The sequence below is a fragment of the Helianthus annuus genome, chromosome 7 (assembly GCF_002127325.2).
Source record: "Helianthus annuus cultivar XRQ/B chromosome 7, HanXRQr2.0-SUNRISE, whole genome shotgun sequence".
Taxonomy (NCBI): Eukaryota; Viridiplantae; Streptophyta; class Magnoliopsida; order Asterales; family Asteraceae; genus Helianthus; species Helianthus annuus.
This window is the reverse complement of record NC_035439.2, coordinates 85748387-85771396: the sequence shown is the minus strand read 5'-3', so window position 1 is coordinate 85771396 and position 23010 is coordinate 85748387. Positions and strand designations below refer to the sequence as shown.

Here is a 23010-nt window from a genome sequence, read left to right as displayed (position 1 = left end):
TGATACGAATTCAGTTGCTGGATGAAAATCCCAAACGAATTCATGTTACTGGATATATATCTCATACGAATTTGGTTCACTAGAGATAATGAGATAACCCCCACTGGTTTCGAACTCATCTCTATCTCCCTATCTGATTCGATCCCCAGATCTGACCCACCTGACCAGACCTTAGCTAAAAATAAAAGCTCCTTAGCTCCTAGCGACGATGCGTACGTGCGAAGTGCAAAGTGCGCCTCATTCGCGCCTCAAACGCGACCATTCGCGAGCTCGCGGCTCGGCGCGCGTGTGGGCTTCATCCACTTCTCAACCCATTTAACACTATGGAGGCCCATAAGGGGTATTACCTTATAAACCACTCAAACTTCACTCACTCCACCAATGTGGGATGAAGGAAACATACCAACTTGTATGTTTGCCTCTTTAATATTTCCAACAATATATACACTTATTTATGCAATATGAATAATAAGGGCAAATAGAGATTTCGATAAACCGCCAATGAGTCCTAGATTATTTGGTTTGGGAGGAGACACCCCATGGCCTTCCAATGTGGAGGTCATGGGTTGGAGTCCCACTTGGTGCAATATTTTCTGGATGGGCCAGGGATTTTATAACAGTGGACCTTAGGACAGTGAGTTTCTCCTGTAATGATGGCGGGTCTGATCACCAACGTTGTTTGTATACGCAGGGCATGAGTGACCTTTGGCCAGTGGATTTGTCCGGATAGCCGCGCTTGTATAGTATTCATTGATCATTAAAAAAGAGGTGTTAGATAAACCTAAAACGATGATGGTAAAGCATTTTGAATTTACTGTAAATGATTGAATTCAAAGATAGAGGTTATTTTAGGAATTTGTTTTTATACAAAATAAAAAATTTTCCTAAATTACAAATAAAAAAATCATCTGAAAGCATAGAAAACATGGCCTGCAAACGAATCGAACATTCAGTGAATAATTTGTGAACCGTTCAACGAAAAGTTCGTTTGTGTTCGTTCGTCTAACAAAAGAATGAACACGAACAAGAAATTTCCTTCGTTTAACTAAATGAACAAACATAGCCACAATGGTTCATTTATGATCGTGAACGTTCGATAATGTGTTCATTCATTTATGTTCGAATGTGTGTTCGATAGTTCATTAGTGTTTCAAAACTTTTGTATTTATTAAATACTTCAAAATTCCTATTAATATAATATTTAATAAATAGACAAAAGATGAAATACAAATAAAATTAACATACAAAACGTACGCATTGGGGGAAAAGTAAAAAAGGGGCGGTGGCAATCTTGTAATTATGCAAATATCTTTTTTCTCCTATAAACAACGCTCCTGATTCTGTTTTAAATTCATCTACGATTTAATCAGATTGAGTTGCCCCATTTTATATTTAGGGTTTATTACGATTCTCCTTCATCTCAATTCATACAAACTTACAAATCAACGTCCCTAATTCTATTCTATTGATCGTTTCGTTGTTTTTATCATCAATGGCTGAAGAACATTTGAACTCTAATTTTGAAGGTTTGTGTTGTTTTTATTGTTGGAATTGATATAATTTCACATCAGCTGATTGTATTTTGAAGAATCAGCTACAAATCAACGTCGCTGATGTAGAGTAATTTTAACATTATGCATATAGACATGTTTCTTTTTTGGAATATGTAGAGTGATTTTTCTTTGTACACCTACATTCACATATGTATTGCAATTTTACATCTGTAGAGGAATTTTTATAGAGTAATTTATTTAGTTTTTGTTTTTATATACGTAGAGTAATTATGTCTAAAGGTTTTTTTGAGTGTTATTTTTGATTTACTGTACAGTTGTTTTGGTTGTAGGGTAATTTTTAATGAGTTGTTTCCTGATGCACTTGTAGGGGTTGTTTCTTGTGTTTTTTTTTTATTTAGTGTACAGTTGTTATGGTTGTAGGGTAATTTTGTAGGACTTGTTGGGTAATTTTGAGTGCTATATTGATTTAGTGTACTGTGTTGTGGTTGTAGGGTAATTTTTAATAAGTTGTTTCCTGATGCACTTGTAGGGGTTGTTTTTTGTGTTATTTTGATTTAGTGTACAGTTGTTATGGTTGTAGGGTACTTTTGTAGGACTTGTTGGGTAATTTTGAGTGTTATATTGATTTAGTGTACTGTGTTGTGGTTGTAGGGTAATTTTGTAGGACTTGTTGGGTAATTTTGTTCTATTGTAGGGTAATTACGAATGAGTTGATGCCTTATGCACTGGTAGTGTACAGTTGCACCAACCTCTTCAAAACCAACATATTCGGTCCTCGTAATGTGAAATGACTTTACAGGACCTAGGTTTAACGTTGACAAAGAATATATCCTCTTTTGTTTCATAACCGTTAAATTCCTTGATGACGGAACAAATTGCATATCTTCTTGAGAAATCAAAGTATGATTATGTTGTTCTACAAACATGTATAGATTATACGATTCGCCATCATCAGAAGATAATGCAATATGTGCATGACAACCCGTACGGTGCACAAAATTACCCTACAAACACAACAACTGTACACTACCAGTGCATAAGGCAACAACTCTTTCAAAATTACCCTACAGGTGCACAAAATTACCCTACAACCACAAAAATAGTATAATAAATCAATAGAACACACAAAAATTACCCTACAGGTGCAACAGGCAACAACTCATTCAAAATTACTCTATAGGTGGAACAAATTTACCCTATAAGTGCATCAGGCAATAATTCATTCAAAATTACCCTACAGTTGCACAAAATTACCCTACAGCCACTACAACAGTACGATAAATCAATAAAACACTCAAAATTACCCTACAGGTGCAACTAAATTACCCTACAACATCAACAACAGTACACTAAATCGAAAAAACACTCAAAATTACCCTAGAAGTGCATCAGACAACAACTCATTCATAATTACCCTGCAATAGAACAAAATTACCCTACAATCAGAACAAATTACACTGAATCAAAATAACACTCAGAATTACCCTACAACATCAACAATAGTACACTAAATAAAAAAAACACTCAAAATAACCCTACAAGTGCCTTAACAACAACTCATTCATAATTACCCTACAATCAGAACAAATTACACTCAATCAAAATAACACTCAAAATTACCCTACAAGTACAAAACATTTACCCTACAACCAAAACAACTGTACACTAAATCAAAATATCACTCAAAATAACCCTACTAGTGCATCAGGCTACAGCTCATTCAAAATTACCCTACAAATGCAACAAAATTATGAATATTAATTACCAGAATCAACAGTTTTCGCCTTTTTTTCGTAATTATCCTTCAACGTTATTGTAGCATCTGTAAAAAAACCAAAAAGAAGATCAGATGAATAGCGGTTTGAGGAAAAACTAATTCAAAATTACCCTACAAATGCTTGATTGTCGTTGAAATTACCTTTTGTAGACATGACTAATGGTAGAATCAAAGAGTATTTTGAAGATTTGGAGACTTTGAATCAGAGCGTTTGGAAGTTTTTTAGGGCTTTGAGCTTTTGAAATGATGGTTTTTGTGGAAAAAATGGAGGAAATACCGAAATAAGACAAATTGTACGAGTATGTTTAATTATTAAAATGCTACCGCCAAAAACTGTCATTCGTACGTTTAGTACGTTTACTTTATTTGTACAGGAACTTAACTCTTAATAAATATTAGTGTATTGTATATTACATACCTTTAAACAATTTAGGCTTCACAACCTTCGTAAATCGTAGTTTTAAAAAAGTTCTCATCGCCACCTAACATTGTTGGCATCATCTTCTCAAGGACCGTCGTCTTTCTAAAGATTGTAATTAATTATAATAAATTTGGATAGGTCACGGTTTTATCAAGTTCAAACTACGACGTAAATATTTTGTGCTTTGCGAACATATGTCACGAGCTGTGTTTTGTTATTTACATTTCGATATGTAAAATCAAGTGGTTGCGACTGACTGTCACAAAGCACGAGACCTTTTACTAGTAAAAAAAGACAAGTACCAATTATAAAATAGCCAAAATAAAAATAAAAAGGACAAAAGGATTTAACTTTAAAATTTAAACATTGAAGATATCCATTCGCATCATCCCTCCAACTTTGAATTCTCCTATAACTTTAAAATCTAAACATTGTAGATATCCATTAGCATCATCATCCATTCGCCAACTTTGAATTCTCCCATCTAAAGATGGGAATATCGGTATTTATTTACACCCGGAACCGGTTCCTAACCATACCCGGTTCTTAAATGAATGTGAATGGAACCGGTTCTTGTAGGAACCAGTTCCAGATCCTACCTGGTTTTAGACCATTAATACTAGAACCGATAGTAACCGATTTCGGTTAGAGTTGTAACAGTTTCCTCGGAAGAACCGGTTCCTTCGGGTAATTCAATGAAAAAGCTGCAAAGCCTGTAGGAATCGATTCCAACGGCTATAATGCCGTTAGAACCGATTAATGGCAACTAGATTTACGACCCGCCGCATTGCGGCGGGTATTCTTTAGTTATAACTAAGTTGATTTAGGACGCGCACATTATGTTGAACCTGTCAAACAGGAAAAAAATAGACGATGTAAAAACGTTCGCCCACACACGCACGTTGCGTCATATTAACTTGCAAAATTTAGAACGAAACGTAAAAACGTTAAACCAAAGACGCATGTTACGATGTGTTAAGTCACAAAATTTAGAACGAAGCATAAAGCGAAAAATTTACGGAAAATGAAAACTACAAAGGACAAAGTTGAAAGTAAGAAAAGTTGTGAGGACAGATTAAAAAGTTTTGTGTTTAAAGTAAAAAAAACAAATAGTTTTAGTTAAAAATAATTTATGAAACACTTTTGTGTGAAAAGTAAAAAAAATCATTTTTTTTAAAACCCCTAAAGCCAAGATTACAACAACCATATGCATAACCATTTTTCCTTTGAAAAACCCCCAAAGCCAAGATTACAACACATAAGTTAAAAATCAAAGTGGTTAAATCGCAAAAGATGAAAACTTTTGAATTAGAAGTGAAAACTCAAATTAATCAAGGGGTTAAATTGTATAAGATGGAAAATTTTGAATTAGAAGTGAAAAATCAAATTAATCAAAGAGGTTAAATTATCAAAGATTAAAACTTTAAACTTAAATTGTCAAAGATTAAAACTTTAGGGTTAAAAAGGAAATTAAAATTAAAACTTTAAACTTAAATTGTCAAAGAATAAAACTTTAGGGTTAAAAAAGAAAAATTCCAATTTTTTTTTGAAAAACACCCTAAACCAAAGTTACAACTCTTATATGCATAAAGTTGTTGCTTCTTTATAATGTTTAATTATGATCGATTTTTTTTTCTATATATATTCACTTACACCTTTCATTTTCAAACACCTATATTTTCAAAGCTCCACAATTAAAATGGTGTGCAACGATGAGGTCGTTATGGTTTTGGAAACAAAGAGAAACCTTGCAGTTTGGAAGCATTTTGATTTGTGCTTAATGAGCGATAGCCACGAGATGGCACGGTGCAAAGCATAATTCATGAAGGCTACGGCCAACTCCACGTTAAAAAAACACACCGATCGTCATTGTCCGGTTACAACGGCGAAGAAAAATGAAGTCGGTGAAGCATCTGGAACCGGTTCCTCGAATGTTTAGGAGTTAAGTTATGTTTAGTTGTTAAATAAATGTTTAGTGTTTTATGTAATGTAACCGGTTCTAATTTTATGTATGTTTTATGTATGTTTTATCTAATTTTATGTAATTTTAAAAAAAAGACAAATATATTGCTTGGTTACGGAGGAACCGGGTACAGACAAATTTTTTGATAAAAGGTGGAACCGGATAAGAACCTATGGGTATTTTAAACCCGGAACCGGTTCTTCAATAAAGCGGGTAGGAACTGGAACCGGTTCCAGGTCGGGTTTACCGGGTCGGGTTTGGAACCGGTTATTATGCCCATTTCTACTCCCATCTTGACTATGAATCATCAACTACATTGGGCCTGAAGCCCACAGTTCCTGGGTTTGACCCATCTTCAGCCTGCATGGGCTCGGTTTCCAAGGCCTAATATACGTGAATATTTTATTTGAGTAATTTATGCGTTTATTTAAGAGGTTAATTTAATTATTTTATAGTTTAGCTAGACGAGAGGTGCACAAAACAGGTTTTTTCTGGGTTTTGGCCGGTTCGGGTCCGGGTTTTTGACTGGGTAGAGGTGGAACCGGTTCCGGTGGTTCGATTTTGGTTCCTTTTTCTTCGGTCGGGTCTGGAACGGGTCTGTACCCTTGGCTCGGGTAGGGTAGGAATCGGTTTTGAGTCAGGTCCGGAACTGGGTTTTTTGTGCACCTCTAGCTAGACCTACCAAATGTGGACTTTAACGGTATAGAACTTGAATGCGGAACAAAATAACACACGAACAAAACACATAATACTCGGTTTTGATCAAAACCTTTGATCGACTCTTTTTTATTAATAAACCAAAAAGCCCATCCGTTACAATAACTTTAACTATTTATTTATACTAAACTAAAATCTTGGAAAACAAGAAACATTACTGATTAACCACTTAAATAGGAAGCTAAATAAAAACTCCATATTTTTATCTAAAATAGGACTCTATAAATAAAACTTACTAGTTAACCTCTTATACTATGACAAGATTAGAATCGTGTCAAATGGATTTGATGTAACAGTATTAGCATAGATACTATTATCATATTACCTCAAAAGTATTCTCTTTGTTTATTTCTGCTTTCGCTCAGCGTCATATTCGAATTGATATGTTTATGGTTTGGTTTGTAAAATTTGAATTTGGTTTGTTTCGGTTTTCAGTTACTACTTGTAACTTAAGAAAGCAAAGGCTATTCTACATCTGATATAATCAATATCCATTATTCATATTACAACATTTAACATAAAATTTACAGATATTCACCCTATATCCTAATACATACATATATTGTGTATATAAATATGATATCATATATCTACAAGTCAATGGCCTTTGAAAGAGCTGCATTTCTTGATGGAGGAACAAGTGACTTGGCATAAGCAACTGGCAAAGAAACCAGCTTCTTGGGTTTACTTACATATGCCCTTCTAGTGAAGTTATTATAATCATTCGCTTCGATCTCATCCAAGATTTGACGATACAGTAACAACGATGCCCACACCTAATAACACCAAGATCATATTTAGTTAAAAAAAATGTTTGAACACTCGTTTTTAAAGCAACTTTATTAATCACAAGATTTTGTTGTTTGAAGTTATAATAATCAAATAATGATTAAAAAACCGATCATTGTGATAATCAAATTCGAAACACAAATCCAAGCACCCCTTAAACCAAGCTTGTGTTTATTTTATTTTTTTCAAGTAACCATGAGAATCTGTTACTAGAAAACTCATGGGACCACACCAATACTCTGCTAACCAATGAGATCAGGTAAAACGCAACTTGCGTTGGGCAGGTGGTCTGGTAACCTAAGACCTCTGCCAAAGGGACTCAAGTGTTTACCAGGTTAAGCATGTGTTTTGAAGGAATGGATGATTACCCGAATAATAAGATTAAGTTGTTAGTTACTTACCGGCCATCTACTAGCCGAGCTTAGTTGTGTGACGCCTTGTTGTGCTTCATCAAAGAAAGCTCTTGCCCTTTTAATCTGCTTTTTCATGAAGTTTCTCCATTTATCGGTTACTTTCCCGGCAAATATATCCTCATCTGATAGTCCTGCTTGTGCTAGTTCATCTTGTGGTAGATACACTCTTCCTCTTCTTGCACTATACCAAAAGCAACCACATCATAAGAACCATGCATATATATATTTACTATTTATAGTATTTGCTATATAAAGATTAGCCTGTTTGACCAAAAGTCAAATTTTTAGCATGCAAAGATAATTGTTTGATGTATTTGCTTCAAACTTCAATGTTGTGATCAAGATTTTCTTGAAAATATTGAAATTCATAACAAATTGTTTTGATATACACTAAAAGTCTCTCACACGATGACACCGAACACTTACTATTTACGGTATTTGCTATAGATATCAAGTAACAATCAAGATTTTGTTGTAATGTTTCTAACTCATATTGAATATTGTCTCCTAGATCTAAAAACCCAAACAAAAAATTTTTCCAAAAAAATAAAAAAAATAGATAAAAAGCGCGTACTCTTCTCCCACATCGCGTAGGATGTTGGTGAGTTGATTAGCAATCCCCAAAGCCAAAGCAGCATTGTACACACTTTCGGTTGATGCTCGAGATTCAGGAGCAATTCCCATTATAGGAACGCTCATCAATCCAACTGTACCAGCCACATAATAGCAATACAAATAAAGCTCATCGAAAGTCTTGTATCTCGACTTTCTAAGGTCCATCCTCATCCCTTCAATCATATCCTTAAAAGGCTGCAAACGTTTTAAAAACCGTCAACAACATACGCAACAAAACAATTTATTAAAAACAAAAGTGACAAGATATGAAGGTCGGGTTGACTTGTAACACTTTTTTGTCCGTTTTATTAAATTTGTTAATTTTGACCTGAATGTCAACTGGGAACTTGGAGACGGTATCGGATAAAGCTGCATCGAGCATGTCAAAAGGGCGACCGTTGAAAAGATCTTCCAGCCTTGATTCCCATCTATCTAAAGCTTTCGGTGTTATATGTGACGCGTTTGGCCCGTCAACTAGCTCATCGGTTCTCCTACACCACACTGTTTCAAACAACAGAGGATAACATGAAAACTGTTGACCATTTCCCAATTTATTTAACATATCCACTTTATCTATAATAATTAAGTTCATGTGTATTTAAGTGTGCAGAAGTTTAAGATTATTAAGAATCAAAGAGCCTACTTCATTTCCTTCTTATAATATATATACTTTGACTTATGGGGTCAAAGTCAAACAAGTTTATTGTATGTTCTTTTTGGTGTAATCAACCAGAATAAATCTAGTAAAATTCTTGAGAGTACTGTACACGGATGGTCCTTGTGGTTTACAAAAATTTTGGTTTTGGTCCCAAGCTTTGAAAAAGTACAAAGATGGTCCGTGTAGTTTGCACTTGGTGACACATTTAGTCCCAAGCTTTCTCCAGAAGTACATAGATAGTCCCTGTGATTTGCACTTTGTTACGCATTTAGTCTCTAACTTGGACCTTCTGTAACCTTTAGATGTGTTGGTTGGGGACTAAATGCGTTACAAAGTGCAAACTACATGGACCATCCGTGTACTTTTGAAAAGCTAGGGACCGAATCTAAATTTTTGGTAAACCACAAGGACCATCCATGTACTTTACTCGAAATTCTATTAGTAGTTTACGCCTTTCCTTTCGATACACAAATATGCGCGAAAAGATTCGGATCAATAGAATCCATATCACTTTTGCATTTAAAAAGTACTATTAGACTCAAATCAAAGATTCTAATGAAATAGTTAGGCCAAAAGCACAAAAGTCAAAGCTGAAATCAAGGATTATGTAGTGAACAATCTACCAATTAGTGGAAAACTGGTATCATGGCACAAGTAGACTTTAAGTTGACCAAGAAAGTAGGTAATTTTCTTGAAAATGACTAAAAACAAATTAAAAAAATGTTCACATGATCATATCTAACAACCAAACATTAAGATTTTTAAGAATAAAGTCACCAAAAGGTGTATGCTACACCAATCTCTTCTCTTGAATCTGCAAACAGAGAAGATACCGGGACCCGCAATCTCCGAGTTATCACCATACACACAAGATATTTTTCCAGGTTGATCATACTTAGTGTTCTTATGTCATAACAACATCAACATAAAAAATATCTAAAAAAATCTATATAGGTCGTAGACATAATCGACGATAATCCTCACCGTAAATTGCCCATATCGCTTTTCGCCTCTCCGGTGTCATTAGCAGTGTCCCTGTAAACATTATATTAATAAATAATTCAATTAATTCAAGCAAAAAAAGATCAATTGATTCAAGCAAAAACATTAAAAAAAATCAGTTAATTCAAACAATTCAAGCAATTTAAAAAAAAAAATCTGTTAATTCAAGCAAAAAATTAAAAAAAAAATCAGTTAATCCAAAACAATTCAAGCAAAAAATATAAAAAAAAATCAGTTAATCCAAACAATTCAAGCAAACTAATTCAAAAAAATCAGTTAATCCAAACAATTCAAGCAAACTAATTAAAAAAAAAATCAGTTAATTCAAACAATTCAAGCAATTTAAAAAAAAAAATCTGTTAATTCAAGCAAAAAAATTAAAAAATCAGTTAATCCAAAACAATTCAAGCAAACTAATTCAAAAAAAATCAGTTAATCCAAATAATTCAAGCAAACTAATTCAAAAAAAATCAGTTAATCCAAACAATTCAAGCAATTTTAAAAAAAAAAATCTGTTAATTCAAGCAAAAAAAAATTTAAAAATCAGTTAATCCAAAACAATTCAAGCAAAAAATATAAAAAAAATCAGTTAATCCAAACAATTCAAGCAAACTAATTCAAAAAATAAAATAAAAAAGAAAACAAACCAACCTAAATAAAAAGTTTTAGCATACTCTGCACAAACTTCACCACACCTATCATAAGCTTCACTCAACAGCCCAAGTGTTCCAGGAAGCACAACATCAGGTTTCACCTCAACATCTTCCTTCTCTCTCATCTGCTCTTTAACCAAAGCTGCTTGCTTCAACACCACTTCATAAACCAACTGTTCAGATGAAACAGCCAATTCCCCACTTGGGTTAGCCACCACCCTTGAAACAAATTCTTTTTTTGTCCCATAATTCAATCCCATAAAATCTGCATTCATGTAGCTGGATTTACATTCATGTTTCTTACCAAGATTCTTGATTCTTTCACTCCTCAAAAGGGTTCTTGATTTTGATAAAGTTTCAAACTTTGTGGTCTCCAAGAATCCAAATCTATTGCAAACAACCCAAATCAGAGCAACAGACATGGTGGGTACTTGAATGTGATAAAAAAGATAAAAGTTTTGTGCTTTCAATAAAGATTTTGGTGTAGAAAGCACATACTAGAAATACCCACTAAAAAAAACTTGTTTTTTTTTAAAAAAAATATTGAAACCCCACTTCACATTCAGTGGAAAGATGATGAATTTTCCACAAAGATTGAAGCTTTATGATTGAAAATGGTGAAAATGAAGGGTTCTTGTTGATGATCAATTGGTTGAGGTTAAAAATTAACAAAAATAGCAGAGTGAAGAGATAACAAATTTAAAGAAACTGTGGATCTAAATGGATGAGAGTATACAACTAAATGAGAACAAAGATTAAAACAAGTGGGACAAACCCCCCCAAATTCATTCTACTTGAGGAATGGGTGCTGCCTATTTTTGGGCCACTCATTAAAAAAGACTAGATTTGGACAGTCACCACATGTTAGGTTGTTTCATGATCTTTCTAGGGGAAAAACTTTTAATAAAAATGAAATAAAAGAAGCATAAAAAGAGGGTTTATGCTTTATATTCTACAAGAATGTTGTGAAATTGTTTTATGGAAATTTGGACGGGTAGAAAAGGACATGGAAAAATACAAATAAGGTAGCCAACTTGTTCTAATGGGTGTGAGCCATTCAATAGAAACTACAAATGGATGAACATCGTAAATATGGGTGACGAAACTAGACCGTGATAAAAGCAAGTGGGCTAGAATGATTACCGATTTAAAACGGTTTAACTTTTAACCGCTAGAAAGATGACCAACTTACAGATTTACTTTTAACTTGTTTATGACTTTGATTGAGTATCTGTTTTGATTGTAAAACCACATGAATTATGGATTTCATTAATATGCCCGTTTATTTAGCCATTTAATTTTCATCTTTGAGCGTCAATCTTGATTTTAAAAATTCTAACAATATGAATTTTTTTTACGTGTGTACGTATGTGTGTATGTGTATGTATATGGATATGCATATGCATAGTGCTAAAACATTGTATACTTTCTTTTATGCTTCCGCTCAAGAGCACCCACCACAAGATTTACACATTGTTTTTCTTTGGTAGGGATTATTATGGCACTAAAGTTTTGTTTTCCTTTCGTGTGAAAAATGTTTAGTTGTTAGTTGTTTTCATGGGATTTGTACAATCTCATTTTTGTTGCCTTCTTGCTTTAAAGACTTATTTGTTTTTATTTCCTTTCTTGAGGGGTTAGTTGCATGAGCGCCTATAAGGGGTGTTTGGAATTGCATGTTTCATTGTTCTAAATATTACTTTGAGGTGTGTGGACATAAAAAAAATCTTTATATGTTTTTTAGTTTATTTTAAGAGTAAACTATCATTTCCACTGGTTTGGTCAATTTCATCATTTTCATCCAACAAAATATTTGTGACTTGACTATCCTCATGGTTTCCAGAATCCAGAACTTGCTATTTTCATATACTTTGTTAACCTCATTTGATTTTTACCGTTAAATTAGGGGTGTTTATGTCATTTTATACCAATTGGGTGAAAATAGCAAGTTATAAGCCCTCACTATTTATTTTAACTAAAAACTAAATATGTAACATAAATCGTAGTATTCTGTCCTAAAGCATCTGATGGGGTATGATATTTGACCCGGCCCGAACGACCGGACATTTCCGTCACTTATCGCCTTTTATATTATGTTATTTATTATTGCGTACTAACCCGCCAAACCCAGCGCGTGGTAGTTTTCACTACACTAGGCTGTGGGCTTGTAGAGACAACCCCTAACTGGGTGTGACCCATTGAGGTTAGGGTTTTTCATGTCTTCTATATAAGGATGTCTTCACATCATTATTAGGGTAAGAGATATGGGGCAAACACACGTTTTGTAGTTGGAAATGGGATTCTTCTCCGGTTGTCTTTACATCCCCACTATTATCTCTTCTCCATTGTAGATCTAGGTTCAAGAGAAAGAACAAAGTGTGATTCTCCATCCTCTCAGACTCGAACATGGTACGTGAATTTTCAGAAACGCCTCTTGCTACAAAGAGTTTCGATCTACAGGACCAAAAAACCAAAAATCTGGTTAACTCCTTTTGTTCAATCTGGTCATCGTCGGTCATCTAAAGATGTGTTTTTCTTTAGCACTTATAAACAAATATTATATACTATCTACATTTTTTCCAACGACGTGAACAATTTATGTATTTTATTTAACTTTTTATCAAGTTTTAAATTTTGTTATTGTTATTTTATGATTATAACTTTGAGCATATTTTTTTTGTTTCTCTTATAATTCTTAAGGTACGATATTTTATAAAATTCCAAGTATGTAGTTGCGACGTGCCAATTTTTATCTACATGTTGATATAGTTTTTTTTTTTTTTTTTTTTGGAAATCGGGTTGTGAGTAGAGTTGTCTAAGTAACTCGCTATGCTTGCTCAAAAAAAGATCGTTCAATTTTTGGCTCCCTCGTTCATAACAATTAACATTTTAGTAATTTACCAAAATTTAAACTTATAATCATTTTAATGAGTATAGTTAACCAACGTGAAGGTGTTTGAGACTAAATTGTAATATTTGCATGCATAATTTGATATTACAACTTTATTTTGAATCAAACATTTATGTACTTATCGCATGATGCCTTAAGTTTCTTTGTTCATAAGTGGAATATTTAATTATAGTGTCTATTTTCTAGAACTAACCAACATTCATTAAAAAACAAAAGAAATTCTATAATAAAATGACAAATATTAAAAAACAAAAGAAATTCTATAATAAAATGACAAATATATTTTGTTGTAATACATGTGACCATATTATTTAATATGGTAGTAAATCCATTTGAGCATGTGAACACAATCTGGGTGGATATGGACACGTGGACAGCACAACCAATGAGAGAACGATAACATTATCAAAGTTAGATCCCATTTTATGATGACGTGGATCTTACCGACACGTGGCAGTTTCCCATTGGTTGTAAAAAAGTACAAAAAGCAAGTTTAAGTGATGGACCCACTAAAAGAATAAGGTCAAAGTTATATGTCGGAAAAGCGCAAAGGACGGTGCTTTTTGGGGCTTAATTAAATAGATATTGGTTTAGAGTAATTACAAAAGTAAATATCAGATTAAACACATTAAAATATCGTTTTGAGACAATTGATGAAATTTTATTTTATTTTATTATATAACAAAGTAACAAACTCATGTGTATAAAAACTAATAAAAAAACTAGTTTTATAAAGATATATAGGTGTAGAACTGTAATTGCTGCTACGAGTGGGTTTGACAAACCCACTCGTCAACAAGCATATCATGTTTGGTGGTATGTGTGTTGATAAAACTCTGAGGGAGAGGTGGGCTTGTTTCAAAATCTAATTAATCACATTTTGGTTTGATTGTGACAAGAAAGGTGTATGAAGTGTGTAGCATTTTTTTGTGATTTGTAAGGCTCTGCGATGTGGTTTAGCACCACCCGCCACATCGGCCATGTTTAGCGCCCTTGTCTGTCAGCGACCACCCCCAGGTTGTTAAAAGGGGGGCGCCAACCCTTGTCTGCCACCGTGATAAAGAGCAAAAAGGGGTGTGCAGGTGCGGCTCACCTCTTTTCGACCAATAAAATCTTTTTTTTTTTAATTTGTTTAATAGGGGGCTTTATACCACACCATGCAAGTTAAAGAGAGGGGCTTTAAAGTCCCCCATATCATATGACGTGACGTCTAGATGGATCTGACATGACGTGATAAAGCCACTAGAGGCTTTATACCACACCCTCTATGTAGCATTTTTTGATGTAACACTTGTCTGAAAGAGAGAATGGTTATGGCAGGCAATGATACGCACCACCTAACTTCATGTATAAGCCATAAGGTTTTAAAAAGTTTACCTAGTTATTTACATTTTTTTACTTATCAAATCTAAGAATTTTTTACGTAGATAACTAAGATTTGTTTTAAAAGAAAAGCAAAACTCATTGTAAGACCCTTCTTGCAAACTCTTTTATTTTTAACATATGATTTTTTTAGAGTTAGTTTTTTATTACCTTTTTTGACTCGTGAAAGTTCGTCAAATGAGTTACTTGCAAGTTATGAATAGATTTATGGCTTTTTTTTTATAGGAGGGTGTAAGGTTCCCTGTGTTGAATTGTTTTAGTGCTTACTTATTTGTTTAGAAAGTAGGGTTGGCATATCCTATTTGTTGATGCAACAAACACGAGACCAAAGATGGTAGCTGAGTTGGTTAGGTAAAGAGGTTGAAGGGTTCAACCTTGCCTAACGCAGGTCGCGGGGTCCCCCACGTTTGCAAAACGTGGAAGGAGGTTCACTAGTATGTAATTGTTGTTTGTTGAGAGTTCTTTCTCCGAGACGTGCTCGAATCCAGAAGTGAAAGCAAACAGAATGTGTGTGGTGGATGTGATAAGGAGTAACTTGAGAGTGAGCAAGTACTCCACGAATGACCAGAAATGAGGGAATCTCAACTGATCGAAGAATGTCTTTTGGGGTGAATGAGTTGTCTTCTTATAGGGGAAGACATCTCCTCAAATAGTATGTACAAGACTAGTAAAACCTGTTTGCAGTGGAGGGTTTCCCCTTTTGGGGTTGAAGGCTTTTGTCCCGTGGATAATAGCATGTATTGTGCAGACCTGCTTTGCTTTTGCGAGCGTGGGTTGGTGAAGCGAGCTCGGATGTGATTGATTACTGTTCCCTCCTCGCTTTTCCCATTTCACAGCTTTTCAACCATTGAACCGTTTAACCCTTTAAGCACTTGCATGTTTAGTCACTTTATTTAGTCTTGGGCTACCCCCGTCATCAGCCCCCCAAGTCAGAGGCTTTTGGGTAGTATACTCAAAGACTTCTGACTTTTATGCATGTGTGTTATTGCTTGAAGGTTTCAATGGTTCGTTGCTTGATGGGTTGAAAGGCTGAAGGCAGTTAATATTTGAATTTGAATTTTAAATGATTGACAGTTGATTTGATTGATGTATGGCAGTAGATAGGGTGGCGGTTTTGCAGAAGACATTAATTACTTTTTTGCCCCTATATTAACTCGTTTTATATTTTCCTTTACTAACGTTTCATTTTGCATCAAGTGTTTTCTACAAATCTCTCCCCTTTCTTTCAAGGTTAGTGTTTGTTCATCCTTTGCTTTACTTTTGCTTCATAATTTTCTTTCAAAAATGGGTGCCCTTAAGGATTTAGCAAGATCCTTTTCCCGGTTAACCCAAGAGGAAGTAGAGTTGTTTTGTAAAGATTATGGCATTGGGACTGAATTTACACCTACTGCTCCTGCGGGTGATGCTTCGATTGATAAATGTCCGGCTGGTTCCATCGCCCTTTATTGCCGTCACTTTGAATTTTCAAACCTTCGCTATCCGTTTTCTCTGTTTGTTTTGAATTTGTTAGAGTATTATCGGGTTTCCTTTGGTCAGATTCATCCGAAGGGCATGGCTAGGGTTTTACACTTCGAGGTTTTGTGTCGTGCCCTCGGATATGATCCCTCTTTATTGTTATTCCGTCGCTTTTTCCGACTCGCCAAGAATGGTGATTGGTTTACTTTTGAAGCATCTAAGGTTGATTCTGGCCTTATTTCATCGATGGTTACCACGCTTGGAACTTGGAAGAATCGTTTTTTCTGGGTTTCAGACACTATTGTTCCGTTTAAAACTGTGTGGCGTCACCCGGATGCTGTTCTCAATGAACCGGAACCCCTTGAGTCTGATTTAAACGATGTTTTTCTGTAATGTATTCGTAAATGCCCTGCGAGGGTTCGTCCCTTTCCTGAGCATTTGCTGGTTCTATTAGGGGTTAGTAAGTTGTGGGAAAAAGCTGACCGGGATCCGGTTCTGATGAGAGATGGCACGGGTATGCATTTTTGTTTTCTTTTTTCTTTTATCTTTCAAATTTTTGTCTCATGTTTTGTCCATTTGTTCTTTGCAGTTATGTCTGCCTTGGATTTCATCAAGAGTGATGACACTTCTGACGTTGTGTTTGAGGATGCTCCATCTGTTCCGGGTGAGAATGTTGTTGTTAGGACTGCTGAGCAAAGGTTTGAGGGTGGTGGGTATGTTAGTGTGTCGACTGTGAAAGGTTTCTCTAAGCCTCTTGCTCCCAAGGCTTCAACTCAACGATCTACTCGTCGTTTGAAAGCTGCTCCTCAATCCACCTCTACTGAACCGGTGGATTTGAGTGATGATATTGAAGAGTCTGAGGACCAAGGTGTTGAGGCGGGTTCCGAAAGGGAAGGGAACTTAGTTGTTCGTGACAAAAAGGATTCGGCCAGAAAGGTTGCTGCTACACCTGTTCAAGGTTCTTCGAGTATGGACGTTGAAGGGTTGAATCCTGATGCCGTTTATGTGCCAAGCTGGTCGGTGAAGGTTGATGATAGCTTTAAAGATGCTTCTGTCTGTGAAGAGGCCCTTAGTCATATTGCTCCTCCTTCGGTTCACAAGACTATCTCTGAGATGGACGATGATGTGATGCTATCCCGGATGATTCTTAGTACTTGCAACCTTGCAGCCATGCTTCCTCAGGGGGTTGCTCGTTTTCGCCAAAGGATGCGAGAGTATGAAGACTTTTCCAAAAAGAAAGATAAAATGAAGTCTTCAATGGCGTCAATGAGAAAGGAGATAAGCAGCTTTGCTGAGAAGGAGGAGGCTTGGTCTAAGAAGGTTGAAGGCTTATCCAGGCAGCATGAAATTGAAATGACTGATTTTAAGAAGAACTTCAAGGCTGATCGGTTGAAGCTAAAGGCGGACAGGGAGGCTTTGTCTGTTGCCCAGAAAGCCTTTGATGAGGAGAAAAAGAGTTTGAAGGCTTCAGTGTCTCGTGCCACTAGCGATAACCAGTGGTTGATTGAGCAGGGCTTTCAACAGGTTGTCACTTACCTACTTCACTCTACTGAGTTTAATTCTGCTCTTGGTGAAGTGTATACAAAATTGCTCAACTTGGGAAAACACCAAGGTCTTATTGCTGGTTATAAACTGCATGAAGCTGGGCATGCTCTGGAAAAGTCTCCCTTATTTCGCCCGGATTCTTCTGATGTATTCAAGAGCTCAGTTGAACAAATGGAGAGGCTAACCTATCCCTATGTTCATCAGGTTTCCTCTTGCTTTGGTAAGCCTTTATCTGTTTTACAGGATATGAAACCTGAGGGTCTGAATGAAAAGGTGTGTGCTGAGGTTTTGGGCTCCCTTTCAAAGAAGAGATCTTATTCCGGAGATAGTGATGATACCCTTTCCAGTCTGCCTGATGCTTCAAAGGATGTTGGTTTAGAGGCCTCCGCGGTTGGTGGTGGTGATGGCGCTAAGGCCAAGAAGTCTAAGAAAGCCAAGAAGTCCAAAGCTGAAGGTTCCAAGCCTTCTGCCATCTGACATTTATTCGTAGCTTTCTTAGCAAAACACTTTATGTCTGTAATGTTTTAAACAATATTAGGTTTTCAGGAACCCTTAAGGTTCCTGTTGGTGGTTTGTTGGGCCTGTATGGCCATTTGAACAATAGTTTCTCTTGCAAGTTACTAGAACTTGCTTTAACTCTTTTCTGAAGGTCTCTTATGACCTTCCTAGTTATGGTATGATGGTTATTATGTTACTTGTGTTATGTTTGTTTACTTGCTTTGCTTGATTTGTTCAGTAGGCTCTTAACCCTTCAAGCCTTTTGGTTAGCTGTTTTTGGGTTGAAGCCTTCAACGTTTCGAGCTTATTATCTGGGTGGCTTGAAGCCTTGATAGCTTTTGGTTTGGTTTGCATGTTTTATTGATGGTCCTGCTTATTTTCCCTTTGTCAATTATCATTCTTTCTTAGCCTTGTCTTTTGTTGAGTTTACTTTGTCTTTTGTTTTTTACACTTTAAAGGGTTCAGTGCTGCAGACACTTAGCCTTAGTGTTTATGAACAAGAAGACGTAGTATCTATCCTTTTCATTATTTCTTTGTGATTTACTTGATTTCGTAAGCCTATTTGTTGATTGTATTTCTAAGACTTAAGGAACGATTGGTGTAGGCTGTTCAAACCTGTCTATGAGACATTGTTATTTTCGCTTAATAAGTCTCATGGAGTTGTATTGATTTAGGAACTCACCCCTTATATAGGTTCATTCAACCCTTGAACCTATTGAGCGATATGGCCTGGGAGCTCATCCCCTTACATGGCCCTTGCCATGGAGTTTGTTGCTAGGTTCTCAACCTGATATTAGGATAGAAAGACAAGTTTGATAAATCAACTTCATTCATTCAAGCAGTACCTGCTTTTTACAAAAGGTTTTCATTTTGATACAAACTAAACTTTCTGTCTACATATAGAATTTTCTCAGGGTTTTTCCGTTCCAATGCCTTGGAAGCCTTTTGCCTTCTGAGTCTGCTAGCTTGTAGGATCCGCCCTTGTGTGCTTCGAGGATGGTATATGGACCTTCCCATTTTGGGCCTAGCTTCCCTTGATTTTCCTTTTTGCTAGCTTCATTGTTTCTGAGGACTAGATCCCATGGTTTGAATCGTTCATTCTTAACCCTCTTGTTCTAGTAGGCTTCCATCTTTTGTTTGTATTTGGCTTCTTGTATTGCCGCTTGATCTCGGGCTTCCTCTAGGAGTTGTAACTTCAACATGGTCTCATGTTGATTTGTTTCGGGATCCATGTTGACAATTCGTTGGGTTACAACTCCTATTTTAGCAGGGATTACGGCCTCGGATCCAAATACCAAACTATAAGGTGTTTTCTTGTGACTTGTTTTTTCGGTTGTTCTAATTGCCCATAGAACGCTAGGCAATTCTTCCAGCCAATTGCTTTCATATCTTCCCAATCTCGTCTTGATGCCTTCCACAATACTTCGGTTGGCTCTTTCGACCTGGCCGTTTGACTGCGGGTAAGCCACTGAGCTAAAGATCTGGTTGATTCTGTATTCCTTGCACCAAAGGCTGAAAGGTTTCTCAGCAAATTGCTTTCCATTGTCGGTGACAATTACCCCCGGCAACCCATAGCGGCAGATGATGTTTTCCCAAACGAAGTCTATGACTTGTTTTCCTGTGATCTTGGCAAGGGGTTTGACCTCTGGCCACTTGCTAAAGTAGTCGATTGCTACTAACAAGAATTTTACTCCCCCTTTGCTTGGAGGGAATGGCCCAACAATGTCCATTCCCCATTTATGGAATGGCCATGCCGAGGTTATTGGAACAAGATCATGTTTGGGACTTCTTGGAATTGGGGCATGGATTTGACAAGCATCACATTTCTTTAATTGTTCAACGGTGTCACGATGCATCGACGGCCAGAAATATCCAAGGTTCATGAGCTTTGCGACCACCGACCTAGCTCCAAAATGAGCTCCGCATATTCCTTCATGTATTTCCTTGATCAAATACTTGCTTTGTTCGGGACCAACACATCTTAGCAAGGGGGCAAGGTAACCTTTTTTGTAGAGGGTTTCTCCTTGCAACACATATTGTCTTGCTTTGATTTTAACCCTTTCGGCTTCTATTTGATCATTGGGTAGTTCATTACTTTGGAGGAATTTTTTGATGGGAGTCATCCAATTTGGATCTTCCTCGGTGACCACATCTTGTACTTCCAATTCATTGATCGATGGGGCCTTCAACACTTCAACCAACACCTTTTTAGTGAGGTGGGCGAAGGTGAGGGATGCTAATTTACTCAAGGCATCGGCCTTTTTATTTTGAGACCTTGGAATTTGCTTGATGCTGCATGTTTGGAAGGTGTTCCTTAACTCCTTGGACTTCTCTTTATATCTCCTCATGTTGGGTTCTTTAGCAATATAGCTGTCGTTAACTTGGCTTGAGACTAGCAATGAGTCTGTGAACACTTCAAGCTTCTGAACTTTCATTTCGTTGGCCAGTCTTAGACCAGCGATCAATGCCTTGTATTCAGCCTCGTTATTGGTGGTCTGAAAATTAAAACGGAGGGCATATGTAAATTCTAACCCTTCAGGGTTGATTAGAACTAAACCGGCTCCTGACCCTTCAACGCTTGAAGCTCCATCAGTGAATAATTTCCAGGCTTCAGGGTTGGAGGGTTCAGTGGTTGTGGTGTTTACTTCGTCAACTGTTTGGCTTGGGACTTCTACCAGGAAATCAGCCAGAACCTGAGCTTTAATGGCTTTTCGTGGGACATAGGTGATGTTGTGTTCACCTAGTTCCACTGCCCATTTTGCTAGCCTTCCAGAGTTTTCAGGTTTTTCAAGCACATTCTTGACAGGTTGGTCAGTGACCACTTGTATAGGATGTGCTTGGAAGTACCTCCTAAGCCTTCTAGCTGTTTGAACCAGAGCTAGGGCAAGTTTTTCGAGGGGAGGGTATTTGGTTTCAGCTAATTTTAGAGTTTTGCTGAAAAAATAAACGGGTACCTGAGCCTTGTCTCTTTCAATGGTGAGGACTGCGCTGATGGCTTCGTCAGCAATTGAAAGGTACACCGATATTACCTCCCCGGTTTCTGGTGCTGCAATATCTGGTAGGGAGGCCAAGTGCTGCTTCATTTGATTGAAAGCTTCTTCAGCTTCATCAGTCCATTTGAAATCCTTCTTGTCTGAGCAGTTCTTGAGCGTTTTGTAGAAGGGCAGAGATCTTTCGGCCAATTTTGAGGTAAAACGCTTCAAGGCTGCAAGCTTCCCATTTAAGCTTTCAACCTCTTTCTTGGTTCTTGGTGGTTTAGCTTCGAGGACAGCTTTTACCTTGTTAGGGTTGGCCTTGATGCTTTGCTTTCCGACGATGTGACCCAAGAATTTTCCTTCCTCAAATCCAAACGAGCATTTCTCCGGATTGAGCTTCATGTTTACCTTTCTGAGGTTCTTGAAAGTTTCTTGAATATCGTCAAGCATTTGGTGTTCCGTCTTGCTTTTAATAACCAAGTCATCAACGTATGCCTCCATGTTTTTGCCGATTTGGTTTTCGAAGGCCTTGTCGACGAGTCGTTGATAGGTGGCACCTGCATTTTTGAGGCCAAAAGGCATCTTTTGATAATAAAAGATACCTTTGTCTGTGTGAAAGGCTGTCTTTTCTTCATCCTCCTTCTTCATGAGGATTTGGTGATACCCTTTGTATGCATCAAGAAAGCATTTAAACGAATATCCTGTGAGGGAATCGACCTTGAGATCAATTTCCGGTAGCGGGTAACAATCTTTGGGACAAGCTTTGTTAAGATCTTTAAAATCTATGCACATTCTCCAAGAGTTGTCGGGTTTCTTGACCATAACCGGGTTTGCAACCCATGATTGGTACTTGACTTCTCGGAGAATGCCGGCCGACACAAGTTTTTCAACTTCTTGGCAAGCTGCCAGGCTTCTTTCGGGTGCCAGGCTTCTTTTCTTTTGGACCACCGGTTTGACATCCGGTGGTATTCTTAACTCGTGCTCGGCAATGTTCCGAGGGATCCCAGTCATATCTTCAGGACACCAAGCGAATACATCACTGTGATGTGTTAGCAGCTTTTCAAGGTATGAAAGGGTCTCTTGGGAAAGGTTTGGGTTGACCCTTATTCGTTGCTTAGGGTATTTAGGGTTTATGACCAACCCTTGCCTGTCTTCCTCACTGTTCGAGCTTTCGCCCTCAATTATGTAAGCTTCCTGCGAGGGTTGAAGGGTTGCTATCCCCCTTTCAGTAGGGAATTTGACTGTGCCATGGCCAACAGACACTGCCATGTAAAATGCACATTGTCCGGGCCTCCCTATGATTACGTCATAACTTGAGGGGATGTTGATAACCACAAAGGTTAATGATTGGGTTCTCTCTTTCGATCCTTCGCTGAAACGAACATCAAGGGTTAGCTGCCCCAGAGGCTTGAGGGGTATATCGGCGATACCTTTTATGGAGGCTCCGGAAGGTTGAAGCCTTGAACGTTCTTCATTGCTTAAACGGTTGAAGAACTTTTCAAACATGATTTCAGTGGCTGCCCCTATATCTATGTATGCTTTACATGTTTGCAGTGTTCCCACTGTGGCTTCTACCATAAGGGGACTGGGAAGCGGGTTCTTCTTCGTAGGGGGGAAGCAAACACACTGAAGCTCCCAAGCTTCCAACCGCTGCCTTTTGTGAGGAACTTCTCATCAGAGTACACCATATTGACTTCCTTCCCTTTGCTTTCAGCCATCCTGTC

At 36.9% G+C, this 23010-nt stretch overlaps 1 protein-coding gene across 1 annotated transcript; it reads right to left on the bottom strand.

The window, feature by feature from the left end:
* Positions 1-6841: 6841 nt before the first annotated feature.
* Positions 6842-11558, bottom strand: LOC110894586 (phytoene synthase 2, chloroplastic). Its single transcript, XM_022141810.2, has 6 exons — positions 10521-11558; positions 9852-9902; positions 8538-8710; positions 8169-8404; positions 7583-7775; positions 6842-7168 (listed from the first exon to the last, which is right to left on the bottom strand). Exons 1-6 carry the CDS (start codon positions 10942-10944, stop codon positions 6983-6985), a joined length of 1263 nt encoding a protein of 420 aa, XP_021997502.1. The 5' UTR covers positions 10945-11558; the 3' UTR covers positions 6842-6982.
* Positions 11559-23010: the final 11452 nt, after the last annotated feature.

Bases quoted from the DNA above. Each gene is read 5' to 3' on its own strand.
- LOC110894586 (XM_022141810.2), bottom strand. From the start codon at position 10,944: ATGTCTGTTGCTCTGATTTGGGTTGTTTGCAATAGATTTGGATTCTTG. The intron at 8,711-9,851 runs GTGAGGATTATC...TGTTTGAAACAG, and splicing joins AGCGATATGGGCAATTTACG to TGTGGTGTAGGAGAACCGAT. The intron at 7,169-7,582 runs GTAAGTAACTAA...TGGTGTTATTAG, and splicing joins GCTCGGCTAGTAGATGGCCG to GTGTGGGCATCGTTGTTACT.